Raw genomic sequence first — 22,960 nt, forward strand, 5'->3', positions numbered from 1 at the left:
GCAACACAGACTTATAAGTATGTTACAACATGTTAATAACAACTGGGCACCCGCTCCCAAATATGGTACAGGCACTGTGGCCAGGTGCGCCACAGCAACCCCATAGACATGGATGTCTGTAAGGGGAGAAATACTGCTCATCATTTTGCCCAATGAGTCTAGTGTCCATAAAAAGGGGAGGATTTATTAGACATGTCCTGTCCTTGGGCATTAGTTATATGGTAGTGGCAATCCAATGTCTTGGCAACTGGTAAACCTTTCACAGACATGAAAACATATCGCTCCATGCCAGATCTGTAATGTTGTTGGTGTTAAAATTACACTTCTTCACTGACACGTACCTCGTGAATTCTCCTGTTCTTAGTTTCACACCACAGAACATTCCACTAAAACTTGCAACATTCCTCGATGCGCGCGCGCACGCACACACACACACACACACACACACACACACACACACACACACACACACACACACACACACACACACACACACTAGAGCCTCACAGCGTCCTCATGTTTAATCCGTTCACTATTAAAAATGTTTTTTCTTTTTTACCAGTAGTGCAAAGCGCGCAAGAAACCATTGATTGGTGATAGGCTACACATTGCTTAATTTATCTGAGGTGACAAGCTGTATTTTCGCTGGCGCACGCCCATCGTGAGTGAGACAGATGATAACTTATTGTTATTCAGCTTGGCTCCGCCGCTCCCTCACTTTGTTCACCCTGTCATCCATCCTCGGGGTTCGACAGCTGACAGTCAAGCGGTGATTAGAGGATAACTCTGCGAAGTCACTGACCTTGCTTGGACATGATATGAATATGCATTTAAACGGAGGAACAAGTGGTCCATATTAAGAGAGTCACTTCAGTATTCGAACATTTAAGTAAATTCAGACGAGCCTATATTTACTAACAGTGCAGAGACAGGACTCCGTAAGCTGTTAATGTCTTGCAATGTTACAGACAGAGACTTCGAACCATACATACACACGATGACAGGTGTGCAAAGGCGATGCCAGGGGATGCAAGGCGTCCGTCTAGAATGATTCCATCGGTTCCGACTACACTGCTTCTCCGACTACTGCAGTAGCACGAGGCTTGCTATAAATCACAGTGTATTATTGCCGCGCTGTTATCGCCCCTCTCTCTCCGCCTCTTTCTCTCATTCGGTGTTCCTGATTGGCTACCTTGCCTCCTTGGTCTACCGCCCCCTTCCTTCGATCTTATGATTGGTAGAGGACATGTCTCCTTGAGCTGTCTGTCAAAGTTTGCTTTTACACTCCCCGTTAGTTGCCCAGTCGAATGATGCACTTGCTCCTCAGACACTGAATGCGCTGCGTACTATAGAAGAATAAGAAAAAGAAGAAAAAAGACTATACTAACGAGGAAAGCAACTAGATGCACAGACTTTCTCCCATATCTGAGTAAGCTATTTCGAAGGAAGTTGTTTTTCTGTGCTCTGGACGGCTTGTCTATCTGTAGAATTATAAATCACATCAGACGTGCCGTGGGAATACTTGTCTTTTTGTGTACCAGGATTTCAGTGTCCTTTGGCAGTCCTTCAACGGGTTAGAAACACCAGCTGGCAGTATTGAAGGTGTCTTCATTTCCTCTCCATCACTCCTTTTTTTTTGTGTGAGGGTCATTAAGGGGTGAGAACAAGGGTAGAGAAGCATCTCGTTGGAGACGGATCTCATGTGCTGGCTGGATGCGCTTGTGATTACCAACATTTGTTGTTGAAAGAAAAGACAACACCAATACAGCAGTTGCGAATCGTTTTGATTTCTGAAAGGACTACACTAGCCGCAAATTTCGTCAAAGGGAAAGAATACGCTGACTGAAGATCAACATGAGCTGCCTCATCTTGCGAAATGTTCTGGCTTGCGCCCTGCTTCTGATCCTCTGGAGAGGTAAGTTAGCCCGCATTCCCGTACTTTAATAAGGACTTGCTCGGGGACGTGTTTCATACGTCTCCCTTCGTGCTCTGTTAAGGCACTGGAGTTGAATACTAATGCAGTGGTGGCCGCATACTGGGGGTCTACCTATCCATGAATCATACGTGTCTGTGAGTCGGGGTTTGTTTTGCTCGGAGTGTGTTGGTGAGTGTGTGCTAGAGTGTGTCGGTCTTTACAAAGCACACAAGCATCTTGCGTTGTCTGTTTGCCAAACACAGCCGTGTTTCCCCCGCTGTCCCACACCGTACATTCTCAGCATATTAATATGCACCTCAACGGAAATTCAAACGCCAGGCTCTTATTCGCAAGTAGGCTACTTGGTGGATCGGACTGAGGGGGAAGGGTTGTCAAAATCACGACGAGGAGACGCAGTCCTTAACGCTACATACCAACACTTTCAACGACCGCGTGTGTCGTGTGCGGGATGGAGAACGAATAGCCGATATGTTGCATATGTATATTATAGAATGAACAAGCATACCAATGTAGATCCTGTACTTAAATGTGAAGGGCCGATATTTCCCTTGCGTCCTACCATTCGGTATGCTGCACGGTTCCGCACAGGCAGTCAGGGCTATTTATCTCAGAGGCGCACACATCCTGAACAAAATTACAATAAAGTGTGTGGGGTGCGCATACCTTTACCCCGATGTGATATCTCCCCGAGACGCAGGGAATTTACATCTCGTGTGTGGGATAATTGGGCATCTCCCGCACACATCCGAATGAATCACGGGGCATTTTGATGTGCCCCATTATTAACTACAATAAAACATGCGTTGGTGGCTAGATAATGCCCTCCGTGGCTCTTTGCTCTGCAGGTTATTACCAAGAGAAAAACTTATACTGTGTGAGAAGGACGCTTTAAGTCAGTATTTCACTCCTCTGCTATTCGACAACACCATCCGAAATGGACATCAAATCAAATGGCTCCCTCCTGGTGCCAGGATTTATCTCTGACTCCAGTAACAGTTATGATACAGGCGTCCTCTGCCCGTACTGGATTCACTTACCACTTACCTCTGTGTTGCTAAGCTATGGTTTTCTATGGATGTGTGAGAGCGTTTCCTCTCCAGATCTAAATGCAACCCATTAACATTTTATCAGTTACACAACTGCCAGGGCTTTAATTTGCTGAAGCTAATCTGCTGCTTACTGAGGAGACACAAAGCACACATCACCGTGGGATTTTTCATAGCAGGCATTGCTGAAGCCTTCTGCTGAGGAGATGTTGTGTGTGTGTGTGTGTGTGTGTGTGTGTGTGTGTGTGTGTGTGTGTGTGTGTGTGTGTGTGTGTGTGTGTGTGTGTGTGTGTGCATGCTCATTTAAGTGGATTGTCTCTGAGAAGAAAGACAGTGGAGGGTTGACAGAAGAGGCTTTATGAAGCTGTTTAAGGCATTTTCAAGAAGAATGAAATGTTGCATTTAGACAAGGTTCCTAGTCATCCATAGTCACACAGTGAAATTATTAGATAAGCACACACACATACTGGAAACTGACACAACAGGGGGCCATTTAAGACTTACATAGTAGGAAGGGAGCACATTCAAGGACTCATTATGCATTTTTAAGATAGATGGATGTGTCCAAGGAGATAGGAGTGTGTGCATCAGGCTGTTTTGAGATATATTATTAGAACTGTGTGTGTGTGTGTGTGTGTGTGTGTGTGTGTGTGTGTGTGTGTGTGTGTGATAGAGAGAGAGAAGATGTGTGCCCATCTTGCCTGACTGTTTGCAAGCTGTCTCTCTAGTACACGATTTTCCATTTAATTCACTTACCCCACCCCCGCGTTCCTTTCTCCATCCCTCCCTCTTTCTCTCCTTTTCTCTCTCTCTCCTTCTCTCTCTCTCTCTCTCTCTCTCTCTCTCTCTCTCTCTCTCGGGCCTGGCAGGTCTAAGATGTTCCAGCACTTCTCATGGCCCTTATCAGATCACACTGAGTGGCCTGCCTCCTCTCTCTCGGTCCCTCTCCCCATGGTACCCCTCCCCTCTCCCCTCCTCTCTCCGTGGCAGATGAGTTCCCCCACGCGGAGCCTCACCGGTCAGCAGTCACTCATGTCTCTCTCTGCTCTCCTCTCCTCTCCTCTCCTCTGATGGCTGTGATTACAGAGAGGCCCAACCATTAGCTCAGCACTCTGCCCCCCCCCCCACACACACACACACACACAAACAACATGCGCATACAGACTGGCACACACACACATTGGGATTCATCTCAAGAGTATGTAGGCTGCTTCACCTTGAGTGAAGTTGATGGGTGATCAGAGGATTCAGATCCAGGGTGCCTTGAGTTTTAGGTGCATTAGCAATTGTTGACTAGCTCATGCTGTAACCCCCGCCCCCCCTTGAGGTGGTAAGCACTGCATAATTTTTTGTTCAACAAATCCATGTGCACCAACGGTGCTGTGGGTAAAATCGAGGAAACACGCTCACAAGAGTGATTTGAAGGGCCTAGTCCTCATTTGACATTTCTCTCAGTTTTTGTTCGACATCTACCACCCCCCCCTCCCCCCAACCACACAGACACACACACACACTTGACAACACAGACAAACTGACAGGGTTTCTGAAATCGTGTGGGAGAGGTGAGCTGAGAGAGAGCGTGTGTGAGAGAGGTGGAAAAGAGAAAGGAAAGAAAGAAGAAATGGATGGCAGACATCACTTATTCAAAGAGTATCATGCGAGCCACATACTGCACATGGGGGCTCCCAGTGAAGCAGCTCTCTCTCCACGTGGTGAATGCTAAGAGGGCCATAGACGCATCCCCTGCACGCGCACAGGTCCCAGCACAAAGCCTGCCGATGTGCCAGAGTCCCCCAGTCAGGGCCCTGCGATAAGCTTGACACTTCATTAGTCCTAATTATTCTTTTGAAAGCAATCATTATTATCATTTTCAGCTGATATCGCCGTAGCGATTCTCATCAGCGCCTGGCAACAGCGGCGAGAGGCTTAAGGTCCAAGCTGCCCCAGTAACGAGCTTGGAGGTAAACAGGTGGAGCAAGCGTTTAATTAGGCCGTTCATGGGCTGCGGAGGACCTGTTGCAGAGGCAAAGCGAAAAACAATAGCCAGCGCCTGGCTCACAGATGGAGCCTTTGATGGGTTTTTTTTGTTTGTGCGTTGCATTAATTTAATGAATTCTAAGGTTCATGGAGAAATAAGCGTCCACTGTGCGGTCAGAGTCCTAAAGGACGCTCTACATCAAAGCGTGTCGGTTGGAGTTAATCGCGCCGTAATGTTGCGCTGAGATCTTTCTGGCGTGCGGAGAGTACAAAAGCAGTGAATATGCGCCACTTCCTCTCCATTAGTTCCCAATGCGTCTTCGTCACCTGACACGCGCTGGCTCAGTGTTCTGGTCACCCCCCCAAACCCCCCCCCCCCCCCCCACCCCCCCCGCAGCTCCCTCACTGTGGAGCTTAGAGCGCCTCTTCCCCGTTCCTCTGTTCTCCCTCTCCTCGCCACTCCATACCACCTTGTCTCTGTCACTGATGATATCGCCGAGCCAACACAACAGATGTCTGTGAGCGCGGCACGCCAAAGAGGTGGCAGCAGCCCCTTGGATACAGGGAGATGAAGCGATAGCGAGGTGTGATGATGAGGACGTGTGTGTGTGTGTGTGTGTGTGTGTGTGGGGGGGGGGGGTGCTAGTGAGAAAGGGGGGTAGAGGGCGGGGGGGGGGGGGTCACAGGTGTACATGTCGGCCATGGCTGGGCGACTGATCTTCCTCGTTAACGCAGCATATGGGGGACAAGTGGGGTCAAGTGCATCGAGCGCACGCTAGTCGAGGGGGGGGGCAGAAGGGGGGGGTTCTCCGTGTTTTTTCAGCGTAGCCGTGTGTGCCGGTGCCGTGCTGTGCTGCGTTCCGCCGGCGGATCCTCTCTGTCAGAGATTAAGGGGAGGAGAGGTGCCGTGCACTGGCAGCACGCGACAGATGCCTTGCCTCGCAAATCCAGAGGGGCCTTTCTACTCGCCTTCCTCGCTTTGAAGAAATCCACACTTTTTCTAGGCGGCATTGTTGCTCTTGTTGTTTATTCCCCCTCTCTTGCTCCCTCTCTCTCTCTCTCTCTCTCTCTCTCTCTCTCTCTCTCTATTGCTCGGAGCCAGGCTTACACTCTAGGCCTCCCTAGTGTTGTCTATTTATTTGCTGGGGTTATTTATATATTTCGGAAGAGCTGGCTGGAGTCGAGATGTAGATGCATCTCCAGCCTGTCTTCTTCATCTGCTTCCAGATTCCAATTTAGACGTTCAGAGTTCCTCTGGCGCTTTCTTTCTCTCCCACCCTTTTCTCTCCCTCCCTCCCTCCCTCTCCCTCTCTCTCTCTCTCTCTCTCTCTCTCTTTCTCTCTTTCTTTCTTTTTCTCTCTGTGGCTCTTTTGTGGAGGAGGCGGGCTGTTGACATAAATTTCGACGCCAAATGAAGGTGACTGGGGAAAGCGAGGGGAAAGCAGGCCTGCCACGTGCCCGGGGAGTCGCCCATGGTGTTGTGCACCTGTTGGAAAGGAGGAGTGACAGATTGCGACACTGCGGAGCACATTGATACAATGGGCTGTTGTCATGGAGAAAACAACATGAGGGCGGTGTGTGTGAGAGGAAGAGCGAGAAGAGGAGTGAAAAAAAGAGAGAGAGAGAGAGAGAGAGAGAGAGAGAGAGAGTTTGTGAGAGAGAGAGTGTTTGTCAGAGAGAGAGTGTGTGTGAGAGAGGGTGAGAAATTGTGAGAAAAAGACAGATTGGAACCACTCACTGGCTAAATTGTGATTCAGGGTTGTTCACTCGAAACAGCCAGCTCCAAAACAATCTGGCAAACTCGTGGCTCAGGTTAGCGCGTATGCTAAACCCAAGGTCAACAGGAACCCCTGAGTAGACCCATGTTCTCCACGCTCAGTGCTGGAAGACAGAGACCTTCTCAGAGTAAGACGTAAACACACACTGGGGTCGTCGTCACGCCGCCCTTGTGTGGCAGGAGCATAATGAAGATCTGCTCTTTACCCTTGAGAATTAGTTCACTCGTTTCCTCATTGGCTTTCCTTTCTTTCACTTAACACCTCGCCGCGGCTGCCGTTACGTTTTGTTTCTCGGGAGGCAATTACACACGAGCTGCCAGTCCCATAAATAATGATTACCGTTGCCGAGCGGTGGCTTTATAATTTTAATTACAATTATTATTATATACGGTGTATGGAGTGTAATTTTATGGAAATGAACAGCCAGGGTGACTGGCGCGGGACAGGTAGTTTCCCCATGTTTAATTACTGTAACCCCCCCTCTGCAACCCGAATCCCCCCCCCCCCCCACCTCACCCCCTTGGCGTGCTGCTCCCTGTGTGGGCCACACTGCCCTGCGCATGAATATGTGCATGAGATTGCCCTCACTCGAATAATCATGAAAAAGAGGCCATGTTTTATTTAGCACTCGAAGGAGAGCGCGAGCGCGCGCTGAAGTGCTACTCTGGCGGAGGTAGGTGTCGGTGCAGATGTGTGGCGGCGTGTCGAGCGCTTAGCGATTGTACTCTCCGCAGTGTGTTTGGCACACTAATGCACGCTGTATAGAGAGGATAAACTGTGCAGTGCTCTTACACACATTCACAGGCACTATGTGTCACTGTGCGGTATATACTTAACCATGTACCATATGTGTAGACACACACACACACACTCACACACACACACTCACACACACACACACACACACACACACACACACACACACACACACACACACACACACACACACACACACACACACACACACACACACACAAACAAACATGCTGAACAGGTTACATATAGACTACCTGGCGTGCATGTTTTAACACATAGCACCTACACACTCAAAATGGACTTGTTCTACACCTTCTTGTGCACACAGTATCTCTCTTTTTCTCGCCTCCTCTCCCTCTCTTTCACACACACACACACACACACACACACACACACACACACACACACACACACACACACACACACATGCTGACCAGGTTACATATAGACTACCTGCCATGCATGCTCTAACACATAGCACCTACACACTCAAAATGGACTTGTTTTACACCTCTACGTTCATGTGCACACAGTATCTCTCTTTTCTCTCCTCCTTTCTTTCTCGTTCATTCACACACACATACACACACACACACACACACTCTCTCACACCCATGTCTACAAGTGTACATAAACACACACACACACACACACACACACACACACACACACACACACACACACACACACACACACAGCACACATACACACACAGCCATAATATTGCAACCTATTGCCACTGTTATTGGGACCACAAGCAAGATAAATACAGACAATTCCCCCAGTGAAGGAGGTTGCAGTAAATCAATGTAATGGTCCAGGGGACCTGGCATATCTATATATTCATGCATCCATGTGCTCGTAAATAACTCTCATTGATCTCTTATCAATAGCGGCATATATAGAGGAGCTTAATGCAATACTGGTTCTGGGAAAATCCTCATTTTGCCTCTGCTAGGCCTTGGGATTGAGCTGTCAAGCTCAGCCGTACTCTACAGCTTTTTTTTAAACATCTTTTTTTTTTCGGTCTTGCTCGCCTTTCTTGCCCAGAGTTTTGTGCTCTTAGTGTGTTGAAATGTGTTGAGGTGCCAGTCACAGGTCTGTGTGTTTTCTGTGTGTGTGTGTGTGTGTGTGTGTGTGTGTGTGTCTGTGTGTGTGTGTTTGTTTGTGTCGGTGTGTGTCTGTGTGTCTGTGTGTCTGTGTGTCTGTGTGTGTCTGTGTCCGTGTCTGTGTGTCTGTGTGTTTGTTTGTGTCGGTGTGTGTGTCTGTGTCTGTGTCTGTGTGTTTGTTTGTGTCAGTGTGTGTGTGTGTGTGTGTGTGTGTGTGTGTGTGTGTGTGTGTGTGTGTGTGTGTGTGTGTGTGTGTGTGAGTGTGTGTGTGTGTGTGTGTCTGTGTGTGGAGGAGGCAGTCAGGCTCCCATCCCTGTCCTCATTACCACTCACACAAAGCCTGCCACCGAATCAATGCTGAGGGCTTAGACTCTAATACCAGGTATGTTGCACGAACGAATGGCCTATGTTTGTGTGTGTGTGTGTGTGGTTGTGTGTGTGTGTGTGTGTGTGCCCCTGTGTGTGTGTGTGTGTGTGTGTGTGTGTGTGATGCCAGTCTAACACAGAGACTGACAGACACACACAAGGAAAAAAATGTGTATGCATTTGTGTCTGTGTGTGCATGTGTGTGACACTGAGAGAGGAAGCAAGAGAGATCTGGAGAGAAAGCAAGACAGCCGGAGAGAAAGAGAGATAGAGAACACAAGAGTATCTGAGCATTTTTTCCTGTCTCTTCTGAAGACCGCAAAGACAAGCAATGCATTGTCTCCTTGGGCAACATATGAGACCCTGCCATGCATTCAATTTAAGTGTAGGCATTTTTCAGATACCTAGAACTGTAATTAGGAGTGCACTTCTGTGAAGCGATCAGAGTTAAATGAGGGCTGTGCCGACAATGCTGCCCATTTAGTCTAACTGCCTTTAATGTGGGGTCCATAGCAGAGCGTTATAGCAGCTGTGACATGGCCGTCTATGAGCACTACTGTTTGCGGTAATTGACTTAAACTATATGTTGCCGTGCGCGGTACACGCTGCGTTTTCATGTTAACTTCCACTTATATCACTGTGTTAATGTTGCAGCTTTTCTCGTTGGCGTCACAAGGGCTCCTGTCGCAGAGTGATGTGTTTTTTTTCTGTTTTTGGCGCCCCCCCCCCCCCCCCCCTCTCTCCCTCTCTTGGGTCAGTCCCACTGAGATTACATTTCTTTTTAGGGGAGAGCTGACAACACAGGGACTGTGAATTTGTGTGGCGACGGGGGACAGGCGACGCCGGGACCACGCAAAGCGACGGGCGACTGTCAGCGCGACACAGTGACATTAAAATATCTGTCACAAAGTTAAAAGAGGCGCTCGCTTCAATCAAAGCATCGCAGATTAAGCGTCTGAATGGGGAATGAGAGAGAGAGAGAGAGAGAGAGACGGGATAGACAGAGAAATGGAGAGAGATAGAGAGGGAGGGAAGGAGAGGGGAAAAAAGGAGCAAGTGTCTATGAGAGACAGATAGAGACAGTCCAGCGTAGAGCGGTGTGCTTTTGAAGAGATCTTTGAAGTCTGCGCGGATAATTAAATGTGGCTATGGAGAGCTTCGCAAAACTGCAGCAGCTTGAAAATGGCTACTCCTAGCAACACTCTAAGCAAGCATTACCAAAAACAATAACAACAGCAACACCACAAGATGAGTAAAGACTACTGGCTGGCTCTCCTGCAAGTGTCAATGATTGCCCTGAAGCCGTGTTCACGTCTGCAGCCACCTCCAGTCCCTTTGCACTCCCATCTGTCTTGCCCCTCAGAGCAGAGAGCTGGGAGTACACCCTCGACGTCTCTGAACAGCACCTCCTACCACCTCCTCTTTTCATTGACAACCCCAGCCAGCCCTCTACACCAGCCCCATTGGTAACCACTGCTCTCCCCTGCTCCGTCTCTGGTGGCTCATCTTTGGGTTGAGGTACAGTAGAAGCCACAGAGCAGCAAGTCCCTGGTGGCTCATCTTTGGGTTGAGGTAGTAACCACAGAGCAACACATCCCCTGGTTGCTCATGTTTTGGTTGAGGTAGAGACCACAGAGCAGCAAGTCCCTGGTTGCTAATGGGTTGAGGTAGAGACCACAGAGCAACACATCCCCTGGTTGCTCATGGGTTGAGGTAGAGACCACAGAGCAGCAAGTCCCTGGTGGCTCATGTTTGGTGAGGTATAGACCACAGAGCAGCAGGTCCCTGGTGGCTCATGTTTGGTGAGGTTAAGCTCTAGAGCAGCTTGTGTTAAGTCATGGGCTTCACCGTGGTGTTGAGTAGGCCATGTGTGGATGCTTTGCCCACGCCTCTGACAGCAGCACAAAGGGCCGGAGGTGCTTCTCTGAGAATGCCGAGGTGAGAGAGTGTGTATGTGTGTGTGCGTGTGTGTGTGTGTGTGTGTGTGTGTGTGTGAGAGAGAGAGAGAGCACAAGCAGGGGCCGAGAGAGATGCGCAGGAAAATAAATACAGCCCAGGAAAACAGATCAATAAATATTTCAGCAGCTGCTTCTCTCTCACTCGTTATTTCTCTTTCTTTTTTTCTTTCTCTCTCTCTCTCTTTCTCTGTGACTTGCTCTCACACTCTCTCTCTCTCTCTCTCTCTCTCTCTCTCTCTCCCTCTCTCTGGCAAACTGGCCCTGGAGCCAAAAATTGGGGGAAGGTGGCAATAGTAGGAGAAGAACAGAGGGATGCTGATTTTCAGAGAGAGAGAAAGCGAGAGTTGGCAGAGAGGAATAGTGAATGTGGGACAGGTGGGTAGGGGGGCACGAGCTCATCTGTGCGTGTGAGGAGTCGTGTGAGACTGTAGGAATGGGAAGCTGATGCCGCCAGAGTGCCATGACGTCTCTGAAGAGCCTCTCAGGCCTGCCGACTCAAATGGCCTGTTACCCGCTATACCTGCTCTTTCAGTGTTCTCCAAAATCACACGATAGCTTCTACACGTTCACTCTACACGCACACAGTTAAGAAGTCATTTCTAACGGATAGCTAGTTTTTTGGGCTTCATGCCTTATTTAGATAGCACAGTGAAGTGTGACGGGAAGTGAATGGCAGAGAGAGATGGGGTGGGGTCGGGAAAATGAGCACAGGTCGTATTTGAACCTGGGTCCCCGTGGGCATTTAGACCCATACATGGTGTGGTGCTGTAGCCTATTGCATCATAGCACCCCCTCCCTCCCAACTGCATTTCATTCTCTATCACTGACCATCCCAAATTGTTGCAAACATTAGAGTTGCTGCATCTCAATGTTGCCTGCTTGACAGCCATTCTGATAGAAGAACTATATTTCTTGAATGGATATTCAAGTTGCTGTCATTATCTTATGAAATATTAGTAGTATTCATTTTAGAATACGCCACTTGAGTGTAGGTTCTAGTGATTTTAGAACAGTTAAGGGGGGCTTTGCTTTGCATTGTACCTACCAACATCCCTTAGCTGTTCTAAAACTGGAACCTACAGCCGTTTGGACTCATTGCCTATTTCTTAAATATCCACCAACTCTCTCAAATATCTACGATCCTTGCATCTCCCCCAAATCCAACTATGTATATCCAGCTTACACTATTTCTAAAACTAAGATAGTGACAATGGTAGTATGGGTCTAAGAACACATTTGGTGGATGGTGACACTTGCTTATCTGTAACATAACTATGAGCATAGCTATAAATAAAAAAAAATGTGTGGTTAATATTTGAGGTCTGCCAAGTAAACAAACTAAGGATCAATTATGCTCATGCTAATTTTTCTCGCCCACTTGGTCACAAATAAACCCTTTTCCTTGTTGACCTGTCTGCTTCACATGGTTAAGTGATTCCTCAAATCTCGAGCAAGGCACTTGAGCCCACGGGGGGAGTGCGGAGAGAGAGAGAGGTGGGGTCGCGGGGCGTGATTAGCCGTGAGATGGCATTAACAAGTGGCGGCCGGTCAGCTGCGCGCGACAGACAGCACCCATTCGAGCCGCTGGCCGCCACATGCCTCAGTGCCGCCAGTGCTCCAATTAAAAAAGCGCCATACTGTCCCTCCTCCGGGCCTGTCACATCCGCAGGGTACTTAACAAACGACTCAAGCATTATGAGCAATATGGGTGTCCTCCGCTATGTTTAATTCAGAGGCAGAGGGGTGGAGGGGGTGGAGGGGCGGAGGGAGGGAGGGATGGCGGGTGGGGGTAGATATGGACGGAGGGAGGGGGAGAGTTGCAGGGAGGCAGAGGGAGAGCGAGGGAGGATATGAAAGAAGACGTGGGCGAAATGGTCAGGGCAGCGAGAGGAGTTATAAAAAAATGATTGAGGGAGAGTGAAGAATGAGGCAGGGAGGGAGGGAGGGAGCGTGAGCGAGAAGAGAGAGAGAGAGAGAGAGAGAGAGAGAGAGAGAGAGAGAGAGAGAAGGGAGAACGAGACAGATGGCGAGGAGGGGAGGAGGTGAGAGAAGGCGAGAAAAGGCGTAGAAGGGTGGCAACTGGCTGAGAGGGAGGATGAACTGAGCTGAAGATGGGCAGTAGCACCTAATAACAAACGGCAGCTTCTCCCGCCTCGTAAAGAACAGAAAGAAAGGGGGATAGAGAAGAGGAAGTGGAGGGTGGATGGAGTAATATTCGTGCGAGTGGATGCCGTAAAAGCATTTCAGGGTCAATGGCGGTGTGGCCCTGCCTCTACATGGGGCTTGTGCTAATGCAATACGGGGCTGTCATTAAAGGATCAGTCCAGGGAGACTTGCCACTAACAAGGAGCGTTTTCTTCAATGCACCTTGGTAATGACGGGTTGTTAGCATTTTTTGGTGTTGTTAGCTGCTCATTTTGAAACACAAACACAAACACACACACACACACACACACACACACATAAATACAAAGAGAGAGAGAGAGAGGTAGGGAGAGAGAGATTTCACCTCCAGCATTATCTGTAGTCTTTGTTAACACTCCAGTGGGAGGCCTACCAGTCTAACTGTGGGGATGTGTCATGGCTGTCGTGCCACGGTGCAGTCACTGTCCATTCGTTGTCGTCGCCCGAGACGACAGCTCCAGCAGCAGGACGCGCCATTAAAAGGCTGGCTAATGGCTTTGTCACAGCCCTCTCGTCCATGCTTAACCCAGTGTGGGCCTGGTGCTCACACGCGTCTCCCCGGCCGTGTCTTTTTCCTCCAGTTATTCTAGGGGACCGGGCTCGTTAGACAGCCCAGCTGTGCAAGATGCCAGTGCGCCAACGATGCGCCGATATCAACATGGCAGGTGGGCAGTTCAGACTCCGCTCGGGGGGACCAAAAAAAAAAAATTCATCAAGCGTCGGTCGTGTGACAACCTTCTAATAGACAGAAGGGTGATGTCTCACCCGGGTCGCAAGGAGACCTCAGTGTGTTAATATGACTGGGAGTTAGAGGCAAGCTTGTGGATAGACACGGTTAATACACAGTGTGAGTGGGTTCGATTGTAACACTGTGTTGTGGGCTTGGCAGCAGTTGTGTTTGTTGATGTTGTTGCATGGTAGAACATTTCAGAGCTGAATGCCATACTTTGGAGGAGGACAAAATACATGTGTGGAGTGTGTGGAGTGTGTGTGTGTGTGTGTGTGTGTGTGTGTGTGTGTGTGTGTGTGTGTGTGAGCGTTGCATGCACGTGAGTGTGAGTGTGTGTGCGCGTGTGTGGGTGTGCGATATCTCACTAATTGTATGCAGGATGCGATTTGGGCGAGTGATTGAGCAGTGATATTAGTCCTAATTAGGTTTGCCGTCAGATGGCTCTGTGTTATTGTGATGCGATATTCCACTAATTTGGAGAGGGGTGAATGTCTCCGCGGACTTTTTCTCTTCTGCTGGACCGACGGTGGGTGGAATGCCGCCAGTGAGCAGACTGTGTATAGAATGCAGGCTTTGCCTTCTTGAAAAACAAAAAAGAACATTCCAGATTGTGTGGTGGTGGTGGTGTGGGGAGGGGTGGAGTGGAGAGGGTAGGGGCATGTTGATGCATACCCTTTTGTGCTGTTCTGGATGGCTGCAGCAGCCTCAACACATTCATAGGCAAAGCTTGCATTTGGGCATGAATGCAAATGGCTTGTGTGAAACGAGAGTTATCCTCTGAAAAATTGTGTTGAATGTCATTAATTTTCAGGGGCAGTTTTGTGTGTATTTAATTATCATTTGTTAATTAATTTTATGGAGTTGAGTCCCTTGCCTGGATCGAAGTTTCTTTTGTTTTTTTTTAAATCCTCGTTGATTCATTGTGCTCTGAACATTGTGAAGTGTAGCCAGGCAACTTACAAGATGTGGGTCGGGTTTGTGAACGCAGTTAAAATACCTGACTGGTTGTCCCTGTCATAGCCTTATGAACTGTTGAAGTACAACCAGCAAGTCTGCAGATTGGTATCTGGTAATGTTGTGTGACACTGATGGAAAATTACACTGATTATCCAAGAGCATAACTGCAGTCCGGAGGTTTTGGAGTGCTTACTTGGAGCATCTGACTCCAGGCGACTGTGACAATGAAAGCTTGAAATTGAATTTAAATTTAATGTTTTTCTCTGCATGACCGTCGCCAAACAAATAGCCTTCTCCAGGAAGTGGATATTTATGACTGTAACTTTTCCTTGCGAAAAATTGAGTCGGCCAATGTTTCCAAGTCTCAAAGAAAATCAAAGTTTTTCAAATGAATTTTAGGAAGATTGCCTGGCCAGAGCGCCATTAGCAGGGGCCTTATCATTGTTTAAATTACATGATCCAATTAATTTGATATTTTACTCTCATTATTTCAATAATTTACATAATAAAATCAGGCCATTTATAATTGGAGTGACTCATTCTAACAAGAAAATTAAACTTCACTCCGAACTGCTACTGAGAACATTTTTCCCCAAGCTTATTTGATAACCATGCATTATGGATAAGATATCCTAATGCAATCAAGTCCCTTTCTCTCTCTCCTCCTTTCCCCTCTCCTTTATTCTCTCTGTCTCTGTCTCTCTCTTTTTCTCTCTCTCCCTCTTTCCCTCTCTTTCTCTCTCACTCTCTCTCTTCATCACTGCCCTGCTGAAACCACCCGGTGGGGAGTCCAGTCCCCCATAAAACATCACTCTTTTTATCGCCTTCATGACCTTTTCCATGGTCAACACACACTCAATTCCCATTAACAAATGATGAAAGTTTGATGCGGGTCAATTAGTTACCTAATGTCGGGCAACATCTCCCTGGGAACAAGATAGTTTCCCGCTGACGAGTCAATATATGCGTCCTTAACGTGAGTGACACCCATGGAGAAGTAGCAGCTCTGTTCTATCAGGAGCGGTTCCTGAAACCCTACATCAATAACCAAGCACCGTCTGTCTGTCTTATTAATACCGGCCAGACCAGATAGGCAAAGCAAGATGGATGGAAGTGCTGATCTGAGGTCTACCGCCTCTTGTCTCCCGCCTGTGCTCTAAGCAAATTTGCGCGTGGTCAGCGCTTTGGCTGAGAGGCGTCTAAGGCCCATCACTCCACCCTCCCGTGGCTCTGCTCCCAGTATTTCTGCCCTGAGATGCTTTAGGCAGCCCGGATGCTGTGGCAGCCCAGCTTGGACGCCTTCCAGGATATGCAGTATAGGGGGGAAATAAGCCTTTTAGTGATGCATATGGGTTGCCTCCTATAGACTTCCATCATCACGGACCAAGAATTGATTGTGGTTGTGCCCTGACAAATAAATGCTTTTGTATTTCAATGGAAAAATGTGTCCTAACTGTAGATCACAAAAATGCTCTAAATCTATTACTTATTGACATGCACTGTCAATGATGGCGCAGCTGTGCTTTTCAATTCACAAGGCATATTGGACTGTGTAAGTATTTTGATTGGCTCAAAGCGGTAGCTTTCTTTGTAAACGTATCATTATGAAGTGATTGAATTCTCTCTGTGTGTGTGTGTGTGTGTGTGTGTGTGTGTGTGTGTGTGTGTGTGTGTGTGTGTGTTTGTGTGTGTGTCTGAGTGGAGGTTCTTGGGTAGGCAGGGGGGGGGGGGCAAAGCCATTGTCTGGTATCTGTAATTATTTCGGTGTTTTTCTGCATGATGTCAATGAGCCGTCAAATGTTTCTCTCGTTCTGGCCCTTCCTGAGAGCCGAATCCCTTTGAACCAGTCAGTGGAGCTTATTCATATACAACAGAGAGATGCCCTCATTTTGAACATGACAAATAGACAGTGTGCATCGCTAACAGTTCGAGATGTCGTCTCACTGAAGCTGACATGACAGATCCATGCTCCAATCTATCACTATGAAAACCGCATTGACATTTAAGACTTGATGACATGCTCTTTGAAGTAAAACAGATGGGCTTACTGATCATAAGGGGAGCTGCTCAATCTCGCACCAATCAGTTCAGGGAGAAGCCCTATATGTGTAGATCCTGACAATTTCTTAGAGAGACAGGGATGGAGAGAGAGAAAAAGAGAGATGGAAAATAGAGAAGGAGAGAGATTGGGAATCAGGAGCTTGACTGACTGTACTCCATGGGTTGTCGGCACAGTGGTATGCCAAGCAGACACTTCAAATTACTCCGCTCGAAATTTCTTTGGACCTCGGGTGTCAGTGTCGTAAATTCCTACTTTAGGGTGCATTACCTTGGCGTAATGAGGTTGCAGCAGAGAATAATTGTCTGTGCTTTTTTTTTTTCTTCCTTGTGACCCATACCAATCAGTTCAACATCAATCAAAACAAATGTGTTTGCGTCATATGCACATTATGGCTTCTAAGGGATGCACAGAAGTGGGCTCAGCGGCTAGGGGCCGAGTTAGCCCCAGGGCAGTCGTAATGGACTTGACGCAAAAGGGCAGCTCATGATGTAGTGGAACCAAATTTAATGTCTTCTCCAAGGTGGGGGGATTTGGTCCGGGCAGAGCCATTCTCATAGAACCCAGTGGTCCCCAAAATATAATTAGACTCTAAACGACTCCTTGTGAGGCAGCGAGGAGAGGAGAAAGAGAAGGGCTGAATTATGATCTGAGTGCCTGAGTACAAATTAGAACCTCTCTCTACTCCCACAGAGTCGGCGCTGTCACATGTAAGTCCCTTAAATGGCACATGAAAATGAAAGAGCTGGACAAGTGTCCTTTTATCTGGTCTATTTTGGTGTGCCGCGTGCGGAATGAAACAGGAAACAAGACACATAGAGATGCGTTTCTTCTCTCCGTGGTTACAACAGTAGAATGCAGACTTGACATCATGACCTTGACCTTGACCTGGCTTTCTATCGTCTAATTCTCAGTAAAACAAAAAAATAAATATGCAGTGGGTGAAAAGCCATGAAATGCAGACCAGGCCAATGTTTGCCATCTTGAGCTGGGCTATCCTTCTCTGTGGTGGCGGTGGCACATGTGTTATCTGCAAACACAGAGCCAAGTGTCAGCTTTGGAGTGCTAATCTTCAGCTAATGCGGTGGCTATTGTACAGACCCCAGCCATTTCAGCAGCCTGCCACCCAGCTAACTCGCCACTGCAGTGGGGGGAAACAAGCTAGCGACTCTATTTGCATGCCTCACCGTGCTGTTTGGGAGTCTGAGCTCCGTCTGTGTTGTGGAGGTCTGAGAATGCTACACCCTACATAGAAAGATTCTCTGCAAAGTTGAAGACTGAGCTTGCTTTCAATAGCTTGAATTCCGGAGAAGTTCCCAGTTAAAGGTGAACGAAGTGTGGGCACACAGGCGTGCCAGCCGCTCGTTGCAGCTTCATTAGATACGCGGGTATGCAGGGGCATCGCCAGCACGCAGATGCCTGGCTAGTGCTTCTTCTTGGAGCCTTGAGCGTTTTTTGTGCCTTTAGTTTCTGGTGCTGGCACAGAAAAGCCTTTTTCGTCATATTGATTCACCTCAAACAGTACAATTTGCATTTAGCCAGGTGTGGCGGATCGATTCTCCATAAAAAGCTCACTGTTCTGACAATCCTCCCAAGATCAGAGCTCCGTTAATTATTTCCCCGTGGTGAAACTCTGACATATGTACTTACTGGTGGCTGTGTTATTTTTAAGGCCCCATATATCTGGATTGCCAGGTTTATTAAAGATGTCACTCGCGCGTCCTTGAGCTCTATTCCCCCACGTCAGGCCTGTCAGGCTGCTTCTCATCGTTTGGGGTTTTTCTAGGCCGGGGCCATTTCCTCTTCCCCGCGTATATTTAGTGCTGCCATATATGATACGGCATTCGAGGAAAACATTTGTTTGGATCACAGCATCGATGTTAATATTACATTGCTAGAGGTATTCATTTCCACTACAACCGAGACGCAGCTATTTAAACACAAGAGTTAGTGTCGTGTTGCGCTCGTGTCGAGATTGTGTAATTAAACACCGCAGTCAATGAAAGCATATAGCCTCGGTGTGCTTGTAATATACTGTACTGGTGTGTATGGCAGGGCTGCAGAGCTATTTTGCTGATATATTTCTGTTGGCTAGTTCAATAATGTAGCCGTCTAGCTATTTGTAGGAAATGGAAAAATAGTAAGTTGATTGATGGCTTCTCATTTGGAATGCGAGCTTCAGACTTTGTGGTTCAATGCTCAGTGTTATTCGGGCATATTGTATTACACAGTGGTAAACTTTATATGGGCCATACGGCCATATCTTCTGCTTCTGTATTAGTCAATATTTTAGTTTATTTATTTTTTTAAATAATGTAGCCTCCACTATGGAGATCAATTACAACAACCCCTCATCCATATGAAGAAAATATTCTAGTTCTTCTTTTTCCATTTACTTGAATCAAGTCATCAGAGGCATGTGCTACTTGAATTAACCTTGTTTGATATCAATAGCTAGTTTGATAGCGGCATCTCCGCCTGCCCTCATGCACAGTTTTTATTCTGAGTCAAAGCTACAAGAAGCAAGGTTGTCTGGAACCATCCAGCTTGAGTATATTTACTAAAGTTCTCCCAGTAACTCCATAAGCTCACCATGGGAAATACCCCCCTGTTGCGTGATGGAGCAGAAAGGCTGGAGGGCTGTGCTGCTCTAGTGCTTTAGGATGGAAGAGCAGCCGTAGCAGCAGCAGCAGCAACAGCAGCAACAGCCGCTGGTATGTTTGTGTATGTTGTGTGTGTGTGTGTGTGTGTGTGTGTGTGTGTGTGTGTGTATGTGTGTGTGTGTGTGCGTGTGTGTGTGTGTGTGTGTGTGTGGAGAGAGAGAGAGAGAGTGGGAGAGGAGAGGAAGAGAGAAAACTGTGTGGGTGAAACAGCCTGTGGCTACTCTTGCAGGCTTGATCTGCTGCCTCTCAGCTTGTAGTGCAGCACAGGTCTTAGGCAGACATTGCACACGCGCACGTGCACACAGCACAAGCACGCACGCGCACACATGCACACACACACACACACACACACACACTCACACACACACACACACACGCTATAAGTGTGCATGAGCACACTCACTCAAGAAATCAAGCATAAATGCACACATGAGAAACATAGTAACACGTATTTTAAAAGCCCTCGACCATTCATCATAGTATACGAATGTGTCAGTGCATCAAGAATAGCATAGCAACACAGAAAAGGCGTATGTGCTGCATAATTATCTCAAAATCTGTACGCAGGATAGTGCACAATCATTCGCCCTTATGCAAACACACACACACGCGCGCGCGCACACACATACGCACACACACACACACACACACACTAATACGTAATCACACATAATTATGAGCCTGCACACTGAAACACACACTCTCACACACACACACAGCACATCCGTTAAGTACACACAGGCTCTTCATCTCAATCAGCGACACTCTCACAGCATCCGTCCGTCTGCCTCTGTAGCCATCTGTCGGCTCTGGCGAGGAGAGAGAGAGGCCTTGTGGGAGTCTGGCTGATTCTGAGATGTTCCTCATCACACATGGTCATGGGCACACACACACACACACACACACACACACACACACACACACACACACACACGCACGTACCTAGAGACACACAACTACACATATAGCTCCTCCAACTCCAACTCAAACACACTTGAAAGCACTCTTCCTATCTCTCTCTCTCTCACACACACACACACACACACACACACACACACACACACACACATACACACACACACGGCCACCTTGGCCACCTCCACGTCGTGCCATGCGACTTGAGCCGTCACTCTTGGCTGCGGGCACCCTTCACTCCGAGGTTAATGGCGGCAACATGAATATTAACGCCGCCGCCTCCGCCCCCGTGTGATGACCGTAACGTTTGAATGCACCGCAGCCGTTGTCCCTGCAGAGAACGAGGAGGTCGCGCGCCGCTCACCCCTGCAAGGTCGCACTCGGCGTCCGCCCACACGCCCGCCCCGCCCAACCCTCGCCCCTTTGACCCCCCCCCCGCAGCCCACTCCCGTCTGTCACATCGAGGGGCCCAAAGACACACGAGCTCCAGCCAGGTCCACTTGGGACGAGGGCTTGTCTCAGCCAACTGCAAATGAGGCAGCGCGGCTGATGTGGCCAGCCGTGTGATGTGAAGTGGCCTCAAAGTGGACACTGCGGACCGTAATGCTGGCGTACGTACCTGTGTTGCCGTGGAGAACTGAGGGATGGCACCGGGATGGACCTTTTAGACGAGGAGAGCTGTCACTGCAGCGCGGTGTTTTTCCGCGGTTCAGTTCGAGGCCATCTCGCTGCACCCACCAATCCTTGCGTTTGTGTCGTTTCATGGCAACCCAAGGGAAGTTCAAGATAACTTTGTCCTTGTGATGTCTAGAGCCAATGCCAACATGTCCACCAAAAAATGGGTGCATGGAAAGTTTACAAAATATGAAATAATAAACTGGTCAGCATAGCAGATAGAAGTTCAGAGATGTGTGATATCTCAAACAGAGTGAAGAGTGAAGTCCGAGAGGACGTGAAAAAAGAAAAAAACTGTAGAGAGAATATTTTACAGATTCACTTCTTTTTGATGGCCACCGTATTACTGTAAGAAAGATACAGGAAACGAGTTCCTATGTGAAAAACTCAAGATACTGTACATTGTTGCCAAAATAACAGATTTTAACACAGAAAAAAATCTGCAGTGTCCACTCCCCCAGTTGTGTTTATGCTCATACAGTAAACACTAATGCCATCTTACAGATGCAAACACAAAATGGGTGCTCAGTGTTGTTATGACAACATATTATGCTGTTTCTGATAGTCCTCCCCCTGGACTGTACAACAAATAAACACAATAACAACTGTATACTAACAAAGAAGGAGAACAGTGAATCCCATTCAGAAATAGAACAGATTAGCAGTGAACCACATTCAGCAAGAAAAAGATTAGCAGTAAATCACATTCAACAAGAGAACAGTTCAACAGTGAATCACATTCAACAAGAGAACAGTTCAACAGTGAATCACATTCAACAAGAGAACAGTTTAACAGTGAACCACATTCAGTATAGAGCAGATTAGCAGTGAACCACATTCAGCAAGAGAACAGATTAGCAATGAATCACATTCAACGAGAGAACAGTTTAATAGTGAACCACATTCCACAAGAGAACAGATTAGTAGTGAACCACATTCCACAAGAAAACAGATTAGCAGTGAACCACATTCCACAAGAGAACAGATTAGCAGTGAATCACATTCAACAAGAGAACAGTTCAACAGTGAATCACATTCAGAAAGAGAACAGTTTAACAGTGAACCACATTCAGTAAGAGAGCAGATTAGCAGTGAATCATGTTCAGCAAAAGAACAGATTAGCAGTGAATCATATTCCACAAGAGAACAGACCAGCAGTGAACCACATTCTGTGAGAGTACCGACACAAATAGGAGAACTGCATGAAGCGCCCATTTGATCACCATTCCAGGAACAAGACCCGTGTGTGTGGGGTGTTGGAGTTGTGGTGAGCACTGGAGACCAAGGGGGGTCTGTAATCAAAGGCACTAGAGTCTTAGCTCGAGCATCGAGTTGCCCCAACACACACACACACACACACACACACACACACACACACACACACACTCTCGCTCTCTAGCTCTCTCTCTCTCTCTTCTCTCTACAGTGGACACCCAAAACCCACAAGGGATTTAAGCCTGCCGCTCTTCTCTCCCTCTTTGCCCCTCTTTCTGTCTTCCTTCCCTTCACTCTCTTACCCTCTCGCTCTCTCTCTCTCTCCTCCAGCTCTCTGTCTCCCCCTTTCTCACCCTCTACCGCTCTCTCCCCTTTTAGATCACACACACAGCAGCTGCTTAAAAATTCATGCGTGTGGATTTTGGGTCATTAAAGACCGATCGTCAGGCTTTTTTTCCTCTTCTTTAATGAAATCCAATATTCATGAAAATGGATTTTCCTTTCTTTTTTTTCTTTTTTTTTATGTGGCTGTGTTGTTTTTCTCTCCATCTCCTCCTCCTCCTCCTCCTTCCCGCTCCTCTCGTCTCGTCTAACCCCCGTCTATCCGACGTGCTTGTTTTGACTGTCGCCTTGTCT

The 22,960-nt window shown here is 47.7% G+C and overlaps 2 protein-coding genes across 2 annotated transcripts in view; both read left to right on the top strand.

Annotated features, from left to right (window-relative positions):
* Positions 1-22,960, top strand: part of si:dkeyp-97a10.2 (uncharacterized) — a 360,817-nt gene that overhangs the window by 68,073 nt on the left and 269,784 nt on the right. The gene's annotated exons all lie outside the window — the stretch shown is intronic.
* The window catches only part of iglon5 (IgLON family member 5), a 150,534-nt gene continuing 128,914 nt past the window's right edge, over positions 1,341-22,960 (top strand). The window contains exon 1 of the mRNA XM_062538589.1: positions 1,341-1,915. Within this exon, the coding sequence (XP_062394573.1) occupies positions 1,855-1,915 (61 nt within the window). The 5' untranslated portion in view covers positions 1,341-1,854. The remainder of the gene's footprint in view (positions 1,916-22,960) is intronic.

Source organism: Sardina pilchardus, chromosome 6 (assembly GCF_963854185.1).
Source record: "Sardina pilchardus chromosome 6, fSarPil1.1, whole genome shotgun sequence".
Lineage (NCBI taxonomy): Eukaryota > Metazoa > Chordata > Actinopteri > Clupeiformes > Clupeidae > Sardina > Sardina pilchardus.